The 17,280-nt window shown below is 41.6% G+C and overlaps 1 protein-coding gene across 9 annotated transcripts in view; it reads left to right on the top strand.

Moving 5' to 3' along the window:
* The window catches only part of heph (polypyrimidine tract-binding protein 1 heph), a 727,070-nt gene that overhangs the window by 582,384 nt on the left and 127,406 nt on the right, over positions 1-17,280 (top strand). For all 9 annotated transcript variants that reach the window (XM_065219372.1, XM_065219375.1, XM_065219376.1 and 6 more), the window contains 3 exons: positions 682-808; positions 12,650-12,921; positions 13,000-13,257. In XM_065219372.1, coding sequence (XP_065075444.1) covers positions 682-808; positions 12,650-12,921; positions 13,000-13,257 — 657 coding nt within the window. The remainder of the gene's footprint in view (positions 1-681; positions 809-12,649; positions 12,922-12,999; positions 13,258-17,280) is intronic.

Raw genomic sequence — 17,280 nt, forward strand, 5'->3', positions numbered from 1 at the left:
CTTAAACACTCATGCCAGAAATGCTAAATTTAACACTTATGCTAGAATTGCCAAATTTTCCAAACATCGGTTCATTGTCTTGCATTCTTTAAATTTCCTCAGACTTTGAAGGGTGTCTGATGACGAATTGTTTGAATTTGGTTCGTAGTACTAGAATACTACTTTGTATTTTTAGCATTTTGCTAAACTGCTCTCGGTTGCATTTTTAATTGCCTGAAAGTGTCTTGCTTATTTTATCTCAACACTTTGCTTAAATTCTATAAATCTTCAGTTTTAAGGATTTTTTTTTAATCTAGTTCGTTTATTTGAAAGACTCAATCGCGTTAGCCTTACGGAGCCGACAATTCATTGTTTCAGAGCAAAATTTACATAATTCTAGGTCTAGGTCATACGAACATGTGAGACAAGCTGTTTTACTTTTATCCATATTTTCAATCGAAATTATTGTGAAAAAGTACTAAAACTTGAACGAAATCCAATTCAACCTTGCTTTTCAGCGAACTTCTCCAGAGTTAACCTATCTCGTTTTGCATTGATAAATTGCGATTTTTAATACTTAAGTACATACATGTTTTATGCATTCAAATTGGGCTCTCAAGTTCCCTCCACCCGTTTTGAATAGCTAAGCTTCCATTTCACTAAAAATTTCCTCCTTCTTTATCTCATTCTCCCAATTCGCAGCGAGGTAGCGACGAACTCCTCAGTCAGGCAGCAGTCATGGCACCGGCATCGGACAACAACAACCAGGACCTGGCAACCAAGAAGGCCAAGCTGGAACCGAACACAGTGATCGGCGTGGGTGCCATCAGTAAGTATTCTTCTTCGAGTTATCAAATCACACACACACACACTTTAAGAGAGAGAGAGCGAGTAGATTAAGGACGACAACGATGACAGGTCGTGCGGAAAATGAGCCCAAATCTAAGATAAACTGCCCAGAACTCGGTGCGGCGATCATCAAAGAAGCGAAATTGCCTTCTGATGATAGATAAACAGAAACGCTTTTCGTCATGCCGAACAAATGGAAAAGGAGGCCTAGGGCTTCGGCCCGGGGCCCATTCCAGGAAAGATGCTTAATTCATCATGTTATCATTTAATTTCCAATTCGAGAACCGATTGTTTGTCTGTGATTGCTGTTTACAGCCAGACTCGCATGGTTGAAAGTTGCAGCTCCTAGAGCCGAGGATATCAAAAGTTCAAACGGTGCGGGGATGGGATGGTGGGTTCAGGGCAGGCAAGGGCGATGTTTTATTCATCGTTTATTGTTTGGTTGGTAGATTTTTTTGGGGGATGAGGAGAGGGATTTATAGAAGGCGGAAAAGGAGCACGAATCAAGACAAAGTTCGATTCCCGATTCCTACTGAATCTGCTAGCGCTTGGGCGTTGGGAAGTTAGGTTGATAGAGAGATCGTAAAAGGGTGGTTTATGTTGTGCTAATTTGACGGGCATTAATATTTATTCGTGTTTGTCGTCGTGTTCTGGATGACGACGGAGATGGGGAATTTATTGGTAGTTCTGGAGTGACGACAATTAGCGCTGTTGGATGGTTAGTCAATACGCTCGATGGATGGGGGAGGTAGGGGGATTTATAGCTGAGTGAGAGTGATAAATTATGAGCAATTGAGTGGCTTTTGATGGTCTTTAAAAAGTTGTACTAACTAGTAAATTGATTGTAACTTCTCTACGGACATTGATAACAATACTTATGTGTTGTCTCGTGCTAAGTTTAAGCTGTTGTTACATCGTTTAAACTTACTTAACAGGAATATAATGTAGTTCAGTAATCATTTAAGAACGGTTCAAGATGTCCTGTTCATAATTTATTGATCTATTATTTGTTCATTCAGTACTTATCACCCAGATGTTTTTCGTATCAAATGATTCTATTTTGGCGATTCCAGGCTGTTTTGGACTTTCCTATGCCGTTATTGGAAACATTTAATCGTTTCTTAGGTCATCTTTTTCAAGACCATTGACACCGTCTTCAACCAGAGGTTCTACAAACCGAACACTTAACTCTAGACAACGGCAACACACAACACACAGTTGACGAGTAGGGAAATTTCCTTTTGAACTTCTCTGAAGCTCCCTTTGAACTTCTCTGAAGCTCCCTTTCAACTTCCCTGAAGTTCTTTTTGAACTTCCCTGAAGTTCCTTTTGAACTTCCCTGAAATTCGTTTTGAAGTTCTCTGAAGTACCTTTTGAACTTCACTGAAGTTCCTTTTGAACTTCTCTGAAGTTCATTTTGAACTTCTCTGAAGTTCATTTTGAACTTCTCTGAAGTTCCTTTTGAACTTCTCTGAAGTTTCTTTTGAACTTCCTTGAAGTTTCTTTTGAACTTCCTTGAAGTTCCTTTTGAAGTTCTCTGAAGTTCCGTTTGAACGTCTCTGAAGTCCCTTTTGAACTTCTCTGAAGCTCCCTTTGAACTTCCAGGATCTCCCTTTGAATTTCTCTGAAGCTCCCTTCGAACTTCCCTGAAATTCATTTTGAACTTCCCTGAAGTTTCTTTTGAAGTTCTCTGAAATTCATTTTGAACTTCCCTGAAGTTTCTTTTAAAGTTCCTTTTGAAGTTCTCTGAAGTTCCTTTTGAGCTTAACTGAAGTTCCTTTTGAACTTCTCTGAAGTTCCTTTTGAACTTCTCTGAAATTCATTTTGAACTTCCCTGAAGTTCATTTTGAACTTCTCTGAAGTTTCTTTTGAACTTCTCTGAAGTTCCTTTTGAACTTCTCTGAAGTTCCTTTTGAACTTCCTTGAAGTTCCTTTTGAACTTCCTTGAAGCTCCCTTTGAACTTCTCTGAAGCTCCCTTTGAACTTCCCTAAAGTTCCTTTTGAACTTCCCTGAAGTCCCTTTTGAACTTCCCTGAAATTCCTTTCGAACTTCCCTGAAGTTCCTTTTGAACTTCTCTGAAGCTCCCTTTGAACTTCCCTGAAGTTCCTTTTGAACTTCCATGAAGTTCCTTTTGAACTTCCCTGAAGTTCCTTTTGAACTTCCCTGAAGTTCCTTTTGAACTTCCCTGAAGTTCCTTTTGAACTTCCCTGAAGTTCCTTTTGAACTTCCCTGAAGTTCCTTTTGAACTTCCCTGAAGTTCCTTTTGAACTTCTCTGAAGCTCCCTTTGAACTTCCCTGAAGTCCTTTTTGAACTTCCCTGAAGTTCCTTTTGAACTTCCCTGAAGTTCCTTTTGAACTTCCCTGAAGTTCCTTTTGAACTTCCCTGAAGTTCCTTTTGAACTTCCCTGAAGTTCCTTTTGAACTTCTCTGAAGCTCCCTTTGAACTTCCCTGAGGTCCTTTTTGAACTTCCCTGAAGTTCCTTTTGAACTTCTCTGAAGTTCCTTTTGAACTTCTTTGAATTTCCTTTTGAACTTCCCTGAAGTTCCTATTGAACTTCTCTGAAGTTTTTTTTTATCTTCTCTGAAGTTCCTTTTGAACTTCTCCGAGGTTCCCTTTGAGCTTCTCTGAAGTTCATTTTGAATTTCCTTGAAATTCTTTTTGAACTTCTCTGAAGTTCTTTTTGAACTTCTCTGAAGTTTCTTTTGAGCTTAATTGAAGTTTCTTTTGAACTTCCTTGAAGTTTCTTTTGAACTTCCTTGAAGCTCCTTTTGAACTTCCCTGAAGTTCCTTTTGAACTTCCCTGAAGTTCATTTTGAACTTCTCTGAAGTTCATTTTGAACTCCTCTGAAGTTCATTTTGAACTTCTCTGAAGTTCCTTTTGAATTTCTCTGAAGTTCCTTTTGAACTTCTCTGAAGTTTTTTTTGAACTTCTCTGAAGTTTCTTTTGAGCTTCCTTGAAGTTTCTTTTGAACTTTCTTGAAGTTTCTTTTGAACTTCCTTGAAATTCCTTTTGAACTTCCCTGAAGTCCCTTTTGAACTTCCCTGAAATTCATTTTGAACTTCCTTGAAGTTCTTTTTGAACTTCTCTGAAGCTCCCTTTGAATTTCCCTGAAGTTCCTTTTGAACTTCTCTGAATTTCCTTTTCAACTTCTCTGGAGTTCACATTGAACTTCTCTGAAGTTTTTTTTTATCTTCTCTGAAGTTCCTTTTGAACTTCTCGGAAGTTCATTTTGAACTTCCCTGAAGTTCCTTTTAAACTTCCCTGAAGTTACTTTTGAACTTCCCTGAAGTTCCTTTTGAACTTCTCTGAAGTTCCTTTTTAACTTCTCTGAAGTTCCTTTTTGAACTTCTCTGAAGTTCCTTTTGAACTTCTCTGAAGTTCCTTTTGAACTTCTCTGAAGTTCCTTTTGAACTTCTCTGAAGTTCCTTTTGAACTTCTCTGAAGTTCCTTTTGAACTTCTCTGAAGTCCCTTTTGAATTTCCCTGAAATTCCTTTTGAACTTCGCTGAGGTTCCTTTTGAACTTCTCTGAAGTTCCTTTTGAACTTCTCTGAAGTTCCTTTTGAACTTCTCTGAAGTTCCTTTTGAACTTCTCTGAAGTTCTTTTTTATCTTCTCTGAAGTTCCTTTTGAACTTCTCTGAGGTTCCTTTTGAGTTTCTCTGAAGTTCCTTTTGAACTTCTCTGAAGTGTTTCTTTTGACATTCTCTGAAATGATTTTATTGAGCGTCTCTCGAGTGCTTTCCTTAAGCTTCTTTGCAGTGCTTCTCTTGAACTTTCCTGAAGCAATTTCTTTGAACTTTCCTTAAGCTTCTCTAACATGATTCGCTTTAACTTTTGTCTGAGCTTCAACGAATCGCTTTAAAACTTCATTTACTTCTTCAAGGTTTTCTCTGGTGATTATATTCCCTGAAAATCTCTGCTTTTCCCCCTCAAAAATGATCCGTTTTCTTCGCCAAAAAAAAAACCCCAACCATTTCATCACACCGAAACCCCGCTCGTTCATCGATCGGTCATCGCTCGGCGGGCGAAAAATTTCATCAATTAAGTCCACCTGTCAGCCGGGACCGCTCGCTTCGACGTTGTCGTCGTTTGAAAATCCATCCATCCATCCACCCTCGTCGTTGGAAAATCCCCGGTCGTCGTAAAAGCTGCCGCTTTCAATTAACCAAATCTGCTGCTGTCGAAAAATTAATGATAATAATCAATTATCGCACAACAACGGCGACGGCCAAGGGATTTTCAGCGATTTTCCGCGAAGGGAAGGGGTAGTTAATTAAAATTAACTCCGAATCGAATCATGTTTAATAATAATAATCCACAGTCGACCGACCGACCGCCCAGCAGATGGCGCGCTGTGGCCAAAGTGTTTTAAAATTTTAGGAATTTTCTACCCCCCACGACGTCGCCCAGCGTTTGCCCGGTTTTCGCTGGCTTTTATCATCGCGCCCGGGAAATTCCACCGGATAATGATGATAAATTCCAATAAATTATATTAATTGAACGATAATAAATAGAGCTCGCTGAGCTCACTGGAGCAGCAACGGGTAATTAAGTCCCCGTGAAGAGTGCTGTCATCTGGTGTTAATTTTTGTTTGTTTGTAAAGTTTGCATAAGTTCGGGCGCATTGCGTGTGCCTTAAAGTAGATTTCCCGTGTGACGCCAGGGCAGAAAGGCAAACACAGCCATCATCCACTTGGGACTTGATATTTATTTATAAATCATTCAACGACAACTGAATGAATGAACTCGTGGGGATTGGAGACTGATGACCGGACCGAGACCGAACCGAGCAGAAGCAACAGGAAGTCGACGAAAGTTTCTCTTCTTTTGGCTCGTGGCGAGATTTTTTTTTCGCCGTCAGTCACCGGAGAATGCAGAACGGAAAGTGAAATCGACCCCCGGGAAATGAAACGTATCGCATTTATCTTCATTTCCACACAGGGATGGGGAGGGGGCTGATGGCCCGGTGCATTCCGTTTCCATTAGATGGATGGTATTTGCATTTCAGAAAAAAAAATGATCCTTTTAGAAGCTCAGGACTCGAGAAAACAGTTTCATTGGGCTATGAAAATAGAAATTATCAGTTTTTCGAGCTCCATTCGGTGAAACGGCCTTCCGCTTTTCGATCGCTCAAAGTAACCATGTTCCCGTTACAATGAATTTCGGTCGGTTGAAATATGAAGCGCAATAAAATCCCACTGTTCCATTTGGAATCCATTTCGTTAGGGTTTTCTTTTTGGACACTCTCAGCTTGGCAAGATTATGACTTGCAAAATGGGTCATTTTGCCGAAACTCGCTCCACTTCGCATCCCCATGTTCCGGCTCTTGAGAATGATCACCTTTAATGGACTCCCCGACCACCCCGGCCTATCTAAGAACCCTTTTTAGCCAACCACGGTGACAAATCTGCCCATTTCCGGATTTGGTTGGCTTCTTTCTTCTTCGACAGAAACCACCTCTGCCATTATCATATATCTTGCCTAAAGGCTTCCCTATCGTCGTCGTCGTCGTTGTCATCGTGCGTTGTCATCGCATCCATCCCATTCGATATATGTCCGTATGGCGACGACGACGACCGGGGTAGGCAGGCTTTTATCCTAAATCGACATTAAGTTACACGTGTAATTCCCTTTACTGCGCCCCTTCCGCGTCCATCCCTCCTCGCTCACCAAGCTATTGTAGCGGCTCTTCGTAAAAGGTATGACTTATATGCGAGCACCACGTCATCCACCTGTGCCACAGGAGATCATTAAAAAAATGGATTTTCCCAACCTGCCCTTAGGGTGAAGATTTCCTCCCGTTCCTGCCTGGTGCTCCAACGACCACAGAGTTTCGAAAAACGGTTTACTCAGTGGCCTTTCGCCCTGCAAGGAGCAAGGAGATTTAATCTTCAAATTCATAAATATTAACCATGATCCTTAATAGAACATAAATCTACGGGGGTGTCCATTCACCCTATCTCTCTCTCTCTGTAGAATAGGGTGAACCCTTCGCTCAGTGTTATCTTTTTTTTCCTACCTCTGCCAAGAGATTTGGAATTAGGAAAAAGAATCACAGAGTGATTATTATAAATCTAATTTCGGGCACGCTGATGTCAGTTGTTGCCATGCTCCTTGGCTTTGGCCTTTCCTTTTCCTACTTAATATTTATTTACTTCTAAACAAGGTCCAGGAAGGATTGTTGGGAAGGTGAAGTGACAGGGGGGAATGGGGGGGGGGGTCAAAATGAGATTGCCACGGTGACCGCAGACCCTTTCAGTTGGATGCTGCTTCATTCAAAGAGAGAGCTCTGCATTTAGTTGATTTATGATTATTTTCGCCTTCTTCGGAGAGATGGAAAACGGTGAAAACATGTTTGTTTTCCACTGGCTCGTGATTTATCGTTATTCCGCCAAGGAGCAGTGGGCGTCTTTTATGGGCTGGAATTATGATGCCATTTTAGAAAGGGGTTGTGGAGTTGGTTTCGGGTTTTTGTTTATTCAAATTTAGGACTCAAACGTGGTTGAAGTGGTTTTTGCTCAAATTCCAATGTGAATTGGCATCGAATTATGTGACCCGGGAAACAGTTGAAAAAAGGTCATCGGAACTCACAGTTGATTTCCGGCATCACCACGAGCTTGGGCAGCGAATTTCGATGTGATTTGATGTGTCGCTTGATATAATTTGCATCACACTCGCAATTGGCGCAATTTGGCTGCGGAATCCGGATGTTACCCGGCCAACCTTTAATGCGGACGATTGACCTTAAAATTGGTTTTCATTGGTAGAATAAGCTTTTTCGGCGAATTTCGGTGTGATTTAAGGTGTCGCACGGCATACTTTGCATCACACTATCAATTGGCCACCTGGTTCCAGGATTCCGAGTTGTTCCGGTGAATCTGGAATACGGTCAGTTGACCTTCAAACGGATTTTCATCGATGGAATAAGCTTTCTTGAAGAATTTCGTTGTATTTTGGTGTGTCACATGCCATGTTTTGCTTGACAATCGCAATTGGCCACCGGGTTTCAGTACCCGGATGTGGTCAAATGGCCTTGAAACCTATATGGGGTACCAAAATCGATCATGCGACACATCAAATTGCATCAGCACTCAATGACTTGAGGACCACAGTTTTGTCACATCCGGACATGTTCCAGACTTGTTCTGGAAACTCCCCAGGGAAATGGCCAGATCTTGAATAGTACCAAAAACCGTGGGAATATGTTCCGGATATCCCCTAGGGAAGTAGCTAGAACTTGAAAAGTAGCCAATCCGGTCATGCAACAACTGAAATTGCATCAGTATTCAACGATTAAATCATTGGTGGTAATCTTTAATCTTTAAAATCACATTTAGCCACATCCGGACATGTTCCCGCCCATCGGAGATGTTCCGGATGTTTTGAGGTTATGTCAAATGTGCAATTTTTCCGCAGTACTTAATTTTGGATGTCGGTTGAAAATCTAATAAATTTATATTTTTCTCTAAAATTAGAACCTATAAGAAGTCTACCACCGTTCGAAGATCATGAATCGCTCCATGAATAACCGAAATCTCGCGCAACACGAGAAAAGGGCCTATCATTGTTGATTTTCTCTTTCGCAAAAAAAACCCAACTGCAAATACATTTCCCATTGAGTGTGTTGCTTCAGGCGCAAGCTAACATCATCTTCCATCGAACTTTGCTGCGTGGTAAACCAAAGAGAAAGTCGATGAAGAGAATCGATCAACGAGGATAGGCCCTTTTCAAATGTTACGTGAGAAATACGCCCATTTTTGTGAAATTTGTTTTTCAAAGGGGTCACAATCGTTTTTCATAGTGGATGTCAAACTTCTTGATTTTCCAAGGTGGTGTAAATGACCACTCTGTGGTAGGTTCCGGATGACTCCGGGATAGCGGCCAGACCTTGAATAGTACCAAAAATTGGTCGCGCTAATCCAATAGTGGTAGCATTTAATCGGTAGTACCACATTTAGTCACATCCGGAGATGTTCCTCTCAGCTTGTTTCACAGGTTTTTGAGAATATTCTGCGAAATTTTCAGCATATTTGATGAAGGTATTCAGATATATAAATCATCCACCTTTGCCATTCATCAATAAAATATTTTTTTAACCAATTTGATCTTCAAAAATAACAAGTTGTTTCACAAGTATTTGAGTACATTTTGTAAAAATGTCAACCTATTTGATGAAGGTATTCTGATACATCATGGTATTTTTAAAGATAATAAGAAATTCCAAGAACTTTGGCAGAACTTTGCTGAACTTCGGCAGAAGTTCCCTGAACTTCGGCAGAACTTCTCTGAACTTCGGCAGGACTTCGCTGAACTTCCGCAGGACTTTCCTGAGGTTCGGCAGGCCTTCTCTGAACTACGGCAGGACTTTCCTGAAGTTCGGCAGGCCTTCCCTGAACTTCAGCATGAGTTCCCTGAACTTCATCAGGACTTCCCTGATTTCCAAGAATTGAAATGAAAGGACTTCACTGAACTTCAGCAGCCCTTCCCTGAACTTCGGCAGGACTTCGCTGAACTTCAGCAGCCCTTTCCTTGAACTTTGGCAAGAATTCCCTGAACTTCGGTAGAACTTCTCTGAACTTCGGCAGGAGATTTATTTTATATGGCTTTCTCAATCTAGGGTAATCCAAACAGTAAGTTTTTCATTTCCCTGTTTGGATTACCCTAGAATGAGAAAGCCATATAAAAGAAGTCCCAATACGTACCAGTCGAAAAATCTAATAAATCACTTCGACAGGATTTCCCTGAACATTGGTAGGACTTCCCTGAAGTTCGGCAAAACTTCCCTGAACGTCGGCAGAACTTCGACTGAACTTCTCTAAATTTTCGCAAAACTTCCCTGAACTTCAGCAGGACTTCCCTGAACTTCGGAAGGACTTTCATGAACTTCGGAAGGACTTTCATGAACTTCGGCAGGACTTTCGGCATGGCTTCCCTGATCTTCATCAGGACTTCGCTGAAGTTCGGCAGGCCTTCCTTGAACTACGGAAAGACTTCTCTGAGCATTAGTAGGACTACCCTGAACTTTGAATCTTGGACTTGAAGTTGTCATTTCAGTAGTAGAATTATTATAATTATACAATAATATTGTGTTTACGAATATGTTCAAAATTTCAATACTTCCCATTTTTCTAATTTGCAATGCTTGGTTGGTATTGGTGCATTTCGAATTTGGGTGTGGTTTGAACGGGTGTGGATTCAGTATCAACGGAAAAGCATTAACTTTAACCTTAAGGGATCTCTAGCTAATTTAAAGGCAATTCAGACAGCGTCACAGAAAACCTGAAAACTTGAGGAAAATTGTGGGAACATAAAAAAAAGGTAGTTTTAAGAACTAAAGGAAGCCCAGTCTTTTGGGGTGGTTTAAAGGTCTGTGGATGAGTTAAGAATTTTAGAAAGCTTCAGAAATATATCAGGAATTTAACAGAAGATCAGCGAAGATTTTTTAGACAGTCTTGGTAGGAGAATTGCGAGAACTTCAGGACATTTGATTTGATATCTCGCATAAGGTTTTTGGCGTAGGAAGAATCTTGGCCAATTAAAACAACCTTGTCGGGATAGAACAGTGGTTGTGGGTTTGGCTTATCAAGGTTAGGACTCGGATTCAGCAAAAAGCGATTGCTAACAAATCGAATTGATTCGATTGTATGCCTCAATCTCATCCCTGTAAGTGAATTGATTTTTCATGAGCTTTTTTCTAAAAATTTCAAATTTCTAATTTCAAAAATTGGACATGGGCATTTAGAGAAATTTAAACATTTTTAAAAGTTTCGGTCAAAATCACTAGAATTTTTTTTCCGTTTATATTTTTCCTAGAATGACTTTGATTTCCCCTACAACTTAGTCTCAGACGTCATTTCGATCAGAACTGACGTTTTTGTGTTACAATTTATTGAAATATGTCTAGGACGCCATTTTGAAAAAAGTACCAGTTCCAAAATGAACGAATTTCTGCAAGAATGTGAATGATTACCCATAACAAACAATGTTTCATGAAAATCGAAGAAGGTCCAATCAAAAATTCATTGAATTTATGCTATTTGGCCTAGAACTGCTCCTTTGTTAGAACTCAATATACCATAATAACAAGTAGTTTGGATTGTCCCACCGACCGAATTCGAATGAAAAATGTCCTTTGTTTCAATGCTTTAACGATTTCTAAAGAATAGTCCTTCGTTACTGCTACGTATATCCAGTGCCTTGAAGCCAGTTTCACAATCCTGGTCGGTTAAATCCTGCTAAAGTTCATCCCCATCGATTCCCATTGACATCGTTGCCCTCATCTCCGACCAACGACTGGAAACTGGAATCGATAGCCGTTCGTTCGAAAACCCTTGAGCAAAACTGTTACACAACGCTACCGTCGTCGTCCTAGCTAATTGATTACTTTCTTCGGCTGTCTGTTTTCCCGCCGTGTCCCTCCCATTTTTGCCCCGCTTCCCCCGTGACCCTAGACAGTTTGAATGTGCACTTCAAGTGAACCGATTCAGAAATGTAACACCAAATTGGACCCCCTCCCCCAATCCCAATGCTGCCTATTAATGAACAAAGAACCCGTTCACTTTGCTGTTACGCGATTTGTGCCGGTAATGATGATGATTGCTACATCATGGGTCATTTACAATGCGTGTAATCACCGATTATGTGGATGCAACCGGCAACGGCGACGCGCATTATGAAAGGGAAATTAATTTGATGGCATCGATGGCGCAAGGAACAACAGAATGTGGGTCTCACCTAACTCATTTTTGCTTCATATGTCTGGTGGGATGATACCTAGAAGGCGTTGCGATTGGTTGGCTGTTGAAAGCGATGATATAGGAACAGTTTTGGACTACTTAAGTGGTACATTTAGTCGCTGGAAGTCGATTGGATTTTGAGGGTAATGAGATGGTTGTGGCTGAAAGTTCACTAAACTCCGGCTGGTCGTTGTCATTATGGCAAAAGGTCGTTCAAATGGCGTTCTGATAAAAATTTGAGAATATTCCGCTGAAACCGGGGAGTTTCCGTAGTTAGCATAACTCGTAAAACTTTGATAAAAGTGTCCAAATAATAAGATATTCAAATTTTCTCAACAATCTCCGATTGGGCCACCCAATCGGAACGGATTGACATCACTTAAGTACGGTGCCAACTGTGATGGACGCTGATTTGGACAAATTTTCCGTGCCATGAGCATTTCCGCTGTCACAATTTTTCCAATCAAGTTAATAAAATCGCTTTGATCTAGCCGAAAAAAAATCCTCACCAAGCGAAATAACGCAAATCGCACCGCCGCTCCACCAAACAGGCTTAATCTTTAATTTTTTATAGCTCCATTCACTGCTCGCCAAATTGACCAATTAAAACAATTAAAGGCAATTAAAAATTGATCATTTATAATTTCTCCTCCGTCGAATCGAATCAAGTGTCGAGTCGAGTTGGCTACTACCGGAGTCGTAAAATTAAATGTATATACGAATTATAATTTGTAGCGAAAACAAAATATAAATCCCCCTCTCCATCCTTCCACGATCCGACACGGATCGTCAACGGGAAATGTTTTCCCATGCGGAAAACCGATACTCGCTCCTCTGCCGACTGCCATAAAAAAAAATCCACTCAGCCGGGCGCGAAAAACCGGACCGATTTTCATCCCATTTATTATGCCGTTTGTTTGGTTCCATCGAATCAGTCCATCTCATCCATGCGCCGTTCGAATCGGATTATGATGAGACCCCTTCCCACTCCCATGGAAGCAAATAAAAATGTTTACATTTTTTGAATAATTCACACATTTTAATCAATTAATTCCACGTTCTTTGTCTCTCCTTCCCTTGCAGCAAAACCATCCCGAGTGGTGCACATCCGTAACATCCCGAACGAATCGAGCGAGGTGGACGTCATGCACCTGGGTGTTCCGTTCGGTCGCGTCACCAACGTCCTGGTGCTCAAGGGCAAGAACCAAGCCTTCCTGGAGATGGCCGACGAAAGCGCTGCCACCAGTATGGTGACCATGTTCACCGCTACCCCGCCGATCGTCCGCGGCCGGACAGTCTACGTGCAGTTCAGCAACCACCGGGAGCTGAAAACCGACCAGAACCACACGGCGACGGTGAGTTTTTTCTTTCTGATAGCAAAATTAGAAGACGTAACTTATAGCCCTCTCTCTCTCCCTCTCTATCTCTTCCAGAACGTAACGCTGCAAACTCAGGACCTCACTCAGTCCCCAACCGGATCGCCACTGCCACTGGCCCTCGACCATGCCAACACCAACTCGAACCCGGGCACCGGAACGACCGGTGTGACGCAGGGCGGCCCCAACACGGTCCTGCGGGTGATTGTCGAGTCGCTGCTCTACCCGGTGTCGCTGGACATCCTGTATCAGATTTTCCAACGGTTCGGCAAGGTGCTCAAGATTGTCACCTTCACCAAGAACAACTCGTTCCAGGTGAGTTTGATTGCATTGGATCTCGACGGTTGCGCGCTCTTATGGTGCTAATTCAACGCCTCAAATGGTCATTACAAAGCTAAAACAAGCTTGAATTCGAGATGCGGGAAATCTAAAAAAACACACGAAATTAAACCTCTCTGATTTTTTGATATTTGCGAGAAGGGGGAACTTACGTATTCTCGTCAGGGTAAGCAGCGTCCACGCTTCTGAGTAGCATTTTTTCAGCGTCGCGCACACATATGACGCGTTTGTTTGTTTACATTTGCTTGCTGCTTACTGCTCTATCCATTCCAATTGACAGATTTGTCAAAAACTGTTTTTACAACACTCCAAACTTCTCAGCTGAGTGTCAATATTGTCGGAAACTCGAATACATGGTCGATGAGAGTACCTCAGTAACTAAGTCGAATTCATCTCAAAATTGAAAAAAAAGTGGGCAGATACTAAATCACAAAGTCCGTCACTTCTCCGGGAAAAACTAGTCCAGTTAAATATCTCACGATTCCACTTAAATTGCAGAAGTTTTCCCTGGAGAAAATCATGGAAAATTTTACTCATTCAATGAGTAACCCCACTTTTTGCAATTTGGTAATAAACGGCTATTTGTGGCTTAAGCAGCTTGGTTGAAGGTGGTAAATATAATTCTAAGCAGCCTCATTTTTGAGTCGTTATAAGAACTTGAAAGTTCCGGTACCATAATTGAAGAGCATTCTAAGCAGCTTCTGGCGGAATTTGAACGGAACTTTTAGAAAATAAATTAAAAAAGATTTTTGTCCTTTACAACAATTTTATATTTAGTTCGCGCCCCAGAACGAACCGCTACGCCATCTGAGAAATATTAAAGTGAGCTGTTGTCTCACCTACTGTTAGAGTTTTCAGTGCCAGCTGACTGACTTGAATACGAAACACAACACCTTGATGAATTTTACATTGGTGTTTAATTTTTGTTCCTAAAAAATACTTGTGCGGATTGCTTCATGTGGACCTTTTTAGCTACTTTCAAGTTGCTACGAAGGGAACTTTTAAGATACTTTAAAGTTGCTAAGAAGTTCCGCAGGGAACTTTTAAGGTGCTTTAAAGTTGCTAAGAAGTTCCATTGGGAACTTGTTCAGAACTTTGTTCAGCTTTGGGATGCTTTGTGGATTTTTTTTGAGCTTCAAGAGCCTGAAGTTCTTCGTGTGCTTTCTATAGCTTCTAAAGTAGCCAGAAAGTTGTGTTGATACTTTATATGCACTTTATGGAACTTGAAAGTGGGTTCTATCGTTGAGTACGGAACTTTTGGTTGCTTGGGAAGAAAGTACTGTCAGAACTTTATTCGAACTTTATGGAACTTGAAGGTTCTGTCGGAACTTTATTTGAACTTTATGGAACTTGGAAGTGAATTTTATCGTTGAATGCGGAACTTTTGGTTACTTGGGCGTTTACCGAAAACTGTAACCGTCTTTGTGACCAGGATCACCACCAACCAACAATTCTTGACTAACTAAATACATTTTCCAAAGACTGTAACCATCTAAAGGGTTTTCCTTTAAGCGTTTCCTATCTTTAAAGTTGAATAAAACAAACTGTGTGTGAGATATTGACGAGATTTATTTTTCGATTGAAAGGCCTATCAATACCATTATACATGGAATATGACATCGTTAAAATGGCCGCCTCGGCTTCGTTTGGTGGCGTGCATCAGAGAGGTCCAATTTTCCATGACTCTGGCGCACAAATCGGGCTGAATCTCGTTGATGGCTTGAGTAATGTTGACTTTGAAGGCATCGGTGGTTTGCGGATTATTGGCATAGACCTGCGACTTAACATAGCCTCACAAGAAAAAGCCTAGTGGGGTTAAATCACACGATCTTGGTGGCCAGTTGACATCGCCTCCGCGCGAAATAACCATGCCCTTAAATCGCTCATGCAGAATATCGATTGTTTCGTGCGCTGTGTGGCACGTTGCACCAACCTGTTGGAACCAGAAGTCGGTAATCATCGACCTGTAGCGCTCCACGTCAAACAGTGACTTTCTGGTGTTGCATTGCCACTTGGTGGACCTCGTGTGGATTGGCCTTGTCCCAAATTCGACAATTCTGCTTGTTCACATACCCGTTCATCCAGAAATGGGCCTCGTCTCTGAAGAAGGGGGGTCTGTTTCCAAAATCGGGGTCCGTTTCCAACTGCTCCAAAACCCAATCAGCAAACACACACCGCTGTTTATGATCGTTAAGCTTGAGTTCCTGGGTCAATTGGATCTTGTATGGGAGCAGACCAAGTCTCAACGCAGAATTCGCCAAGTTGAAGCCTGCGAGAGGCCCAGTTCTTGTGCGCGGAGCGGAATCGACTGCCGCGGGTTCTCCTGCACACTTTCGCGTACAGCGGAGATATTCTCGGCAGACCTTGCGTTCCGTTGACGTACGGGTGATAGTTGAGCGTTCACCAAACCAGTTTCCTCGAATTTGTTCACCACATTGCGAATAGTCCTCTCGGCAGGACGATTATTACGACCGTAAAATGGGCGGATCGCTCGGAACGTTGCTCGCAAAGAACACTTACTTTGATAAAACATTGTTTTTTTTTCATTTGCACGTGTTGTTGAACGCTATAACGCACATGGTAATTTGACAAGATACACTGAATAAATGACAGCTAATTTGACACTAATTTGGCCTTGATCCCAATATAAAGCATATTCAAGAGATTCACTTCTGAACTTTTGTCCACCAAACAAAAATCCTTGACCTACTGAACACATTTGTCGAAGACTGTAACCTTCTATTTGGCCAGGATCCCAAGATATAGCACATTCAGGAAATTCACTTGCACACTAGCGCCGCATAGCGAGCAAATTCTGAACTTTTGTCCACAAACCTAAAATTTTTGACGAACTGAACAAATTTGCCGAATCTGTCACCTTCTATATGCCCTGGATCCTAAGATATAGCATATTCAAGAGATTCACGTGCACACCAGTGCCGCGTAGTGAGCTAATTCTAAACTTTGGTCCACCATCCAAAAGTTCTTGACCTACTGAACACATTTGTCGAAAACTGTAACCTTCTATATGGCCTGGATCCCAAGATATTGCACATTCAGGAGATTCACTTACACACTAGCGCCGCATAGCGAGCAAATTATTAACTTCTATGCACCTTCCGAAAGTCCTTGACCCACTGAACAAATTTGCCGAAGACTGTAACCTTCTATATGGCAAACATCCCAAGATATAGCATATTCAGGAGATTCACGTGCACCTCAGTGCCACGTAGTGAGCGAATTCTGAACTTTTGTGAACCAACCAAAAGTTCTTGACCTACTGAACACATTTGTCGAAAACTGTAACCTTCTATATGGCCTGGATCCCAAGATATAGCACATTCAGGAGATTCACTTGCACACTAGCGCCGCATAGCGAGCAAATTATTAACTTCTGTGCACCTACCAAAAGTCCTTGACCCACTGAACAAATTTGCCGAAAACTGTAACCTACTATATGGCAAACATCCCAAGATATAGCACATTCAGGAGATTCACTTGCACACCAGTGCCACGTAGTGAGCAAATTCTGAACTTTTGTCCACCATCCAAAAGTTCTTGACCTACTGAACACATTTGTCGAAAACTGTAACTTTCTATATGGCCTTGTTCCCAAGATATAGCACATTCAGGAGATTCACTTGCACTAGCGCCGCGTAGCGAGCAAATTACTTCTGTGCACCTACCGAAATTCCTTGACCCACTGAACAAATTTGCCGAAGACTGTAACCTTCTATATGGCAAACATCCCAAGATATAGCACATTCAGGAGATTCACGTGCACACCAGTGCCGCGTAGTGAGCGAATGCTGAACTTTTATCCACCATCCAAAAGTTCTTGACCTACTGAACACATTTGTCGAAAACTGTAACCTTCTATATGGCCAGGATCCCAAGATATAGCACATTCAGGAGATTCACTTGCACACTAGCGCCGCATAGCGAGCAAATTATTAACTTCTATGCACCTACCGATAGTCCTTGACCCACTGAACAAAT

The sequence above is a fragment of the Ochlerotatus camptorhynchus genome, unplaced genomic scaffold, assembly GCF_037179485.1.
Source record: "Ochlerotatus camptorhynchus isolate MF236.1 unplaced genomic scaffold, CSIRO-AGI_Acam_v1.1 ptg000103l, whole genome shotgun sequence".
Lineage (NCBI taxonomy): Eukaryota > Metazoa > Arthropoda > Insecta > Diptera > Culicidae > Ochlerotatus > Ochlerotatus camptorhynchus.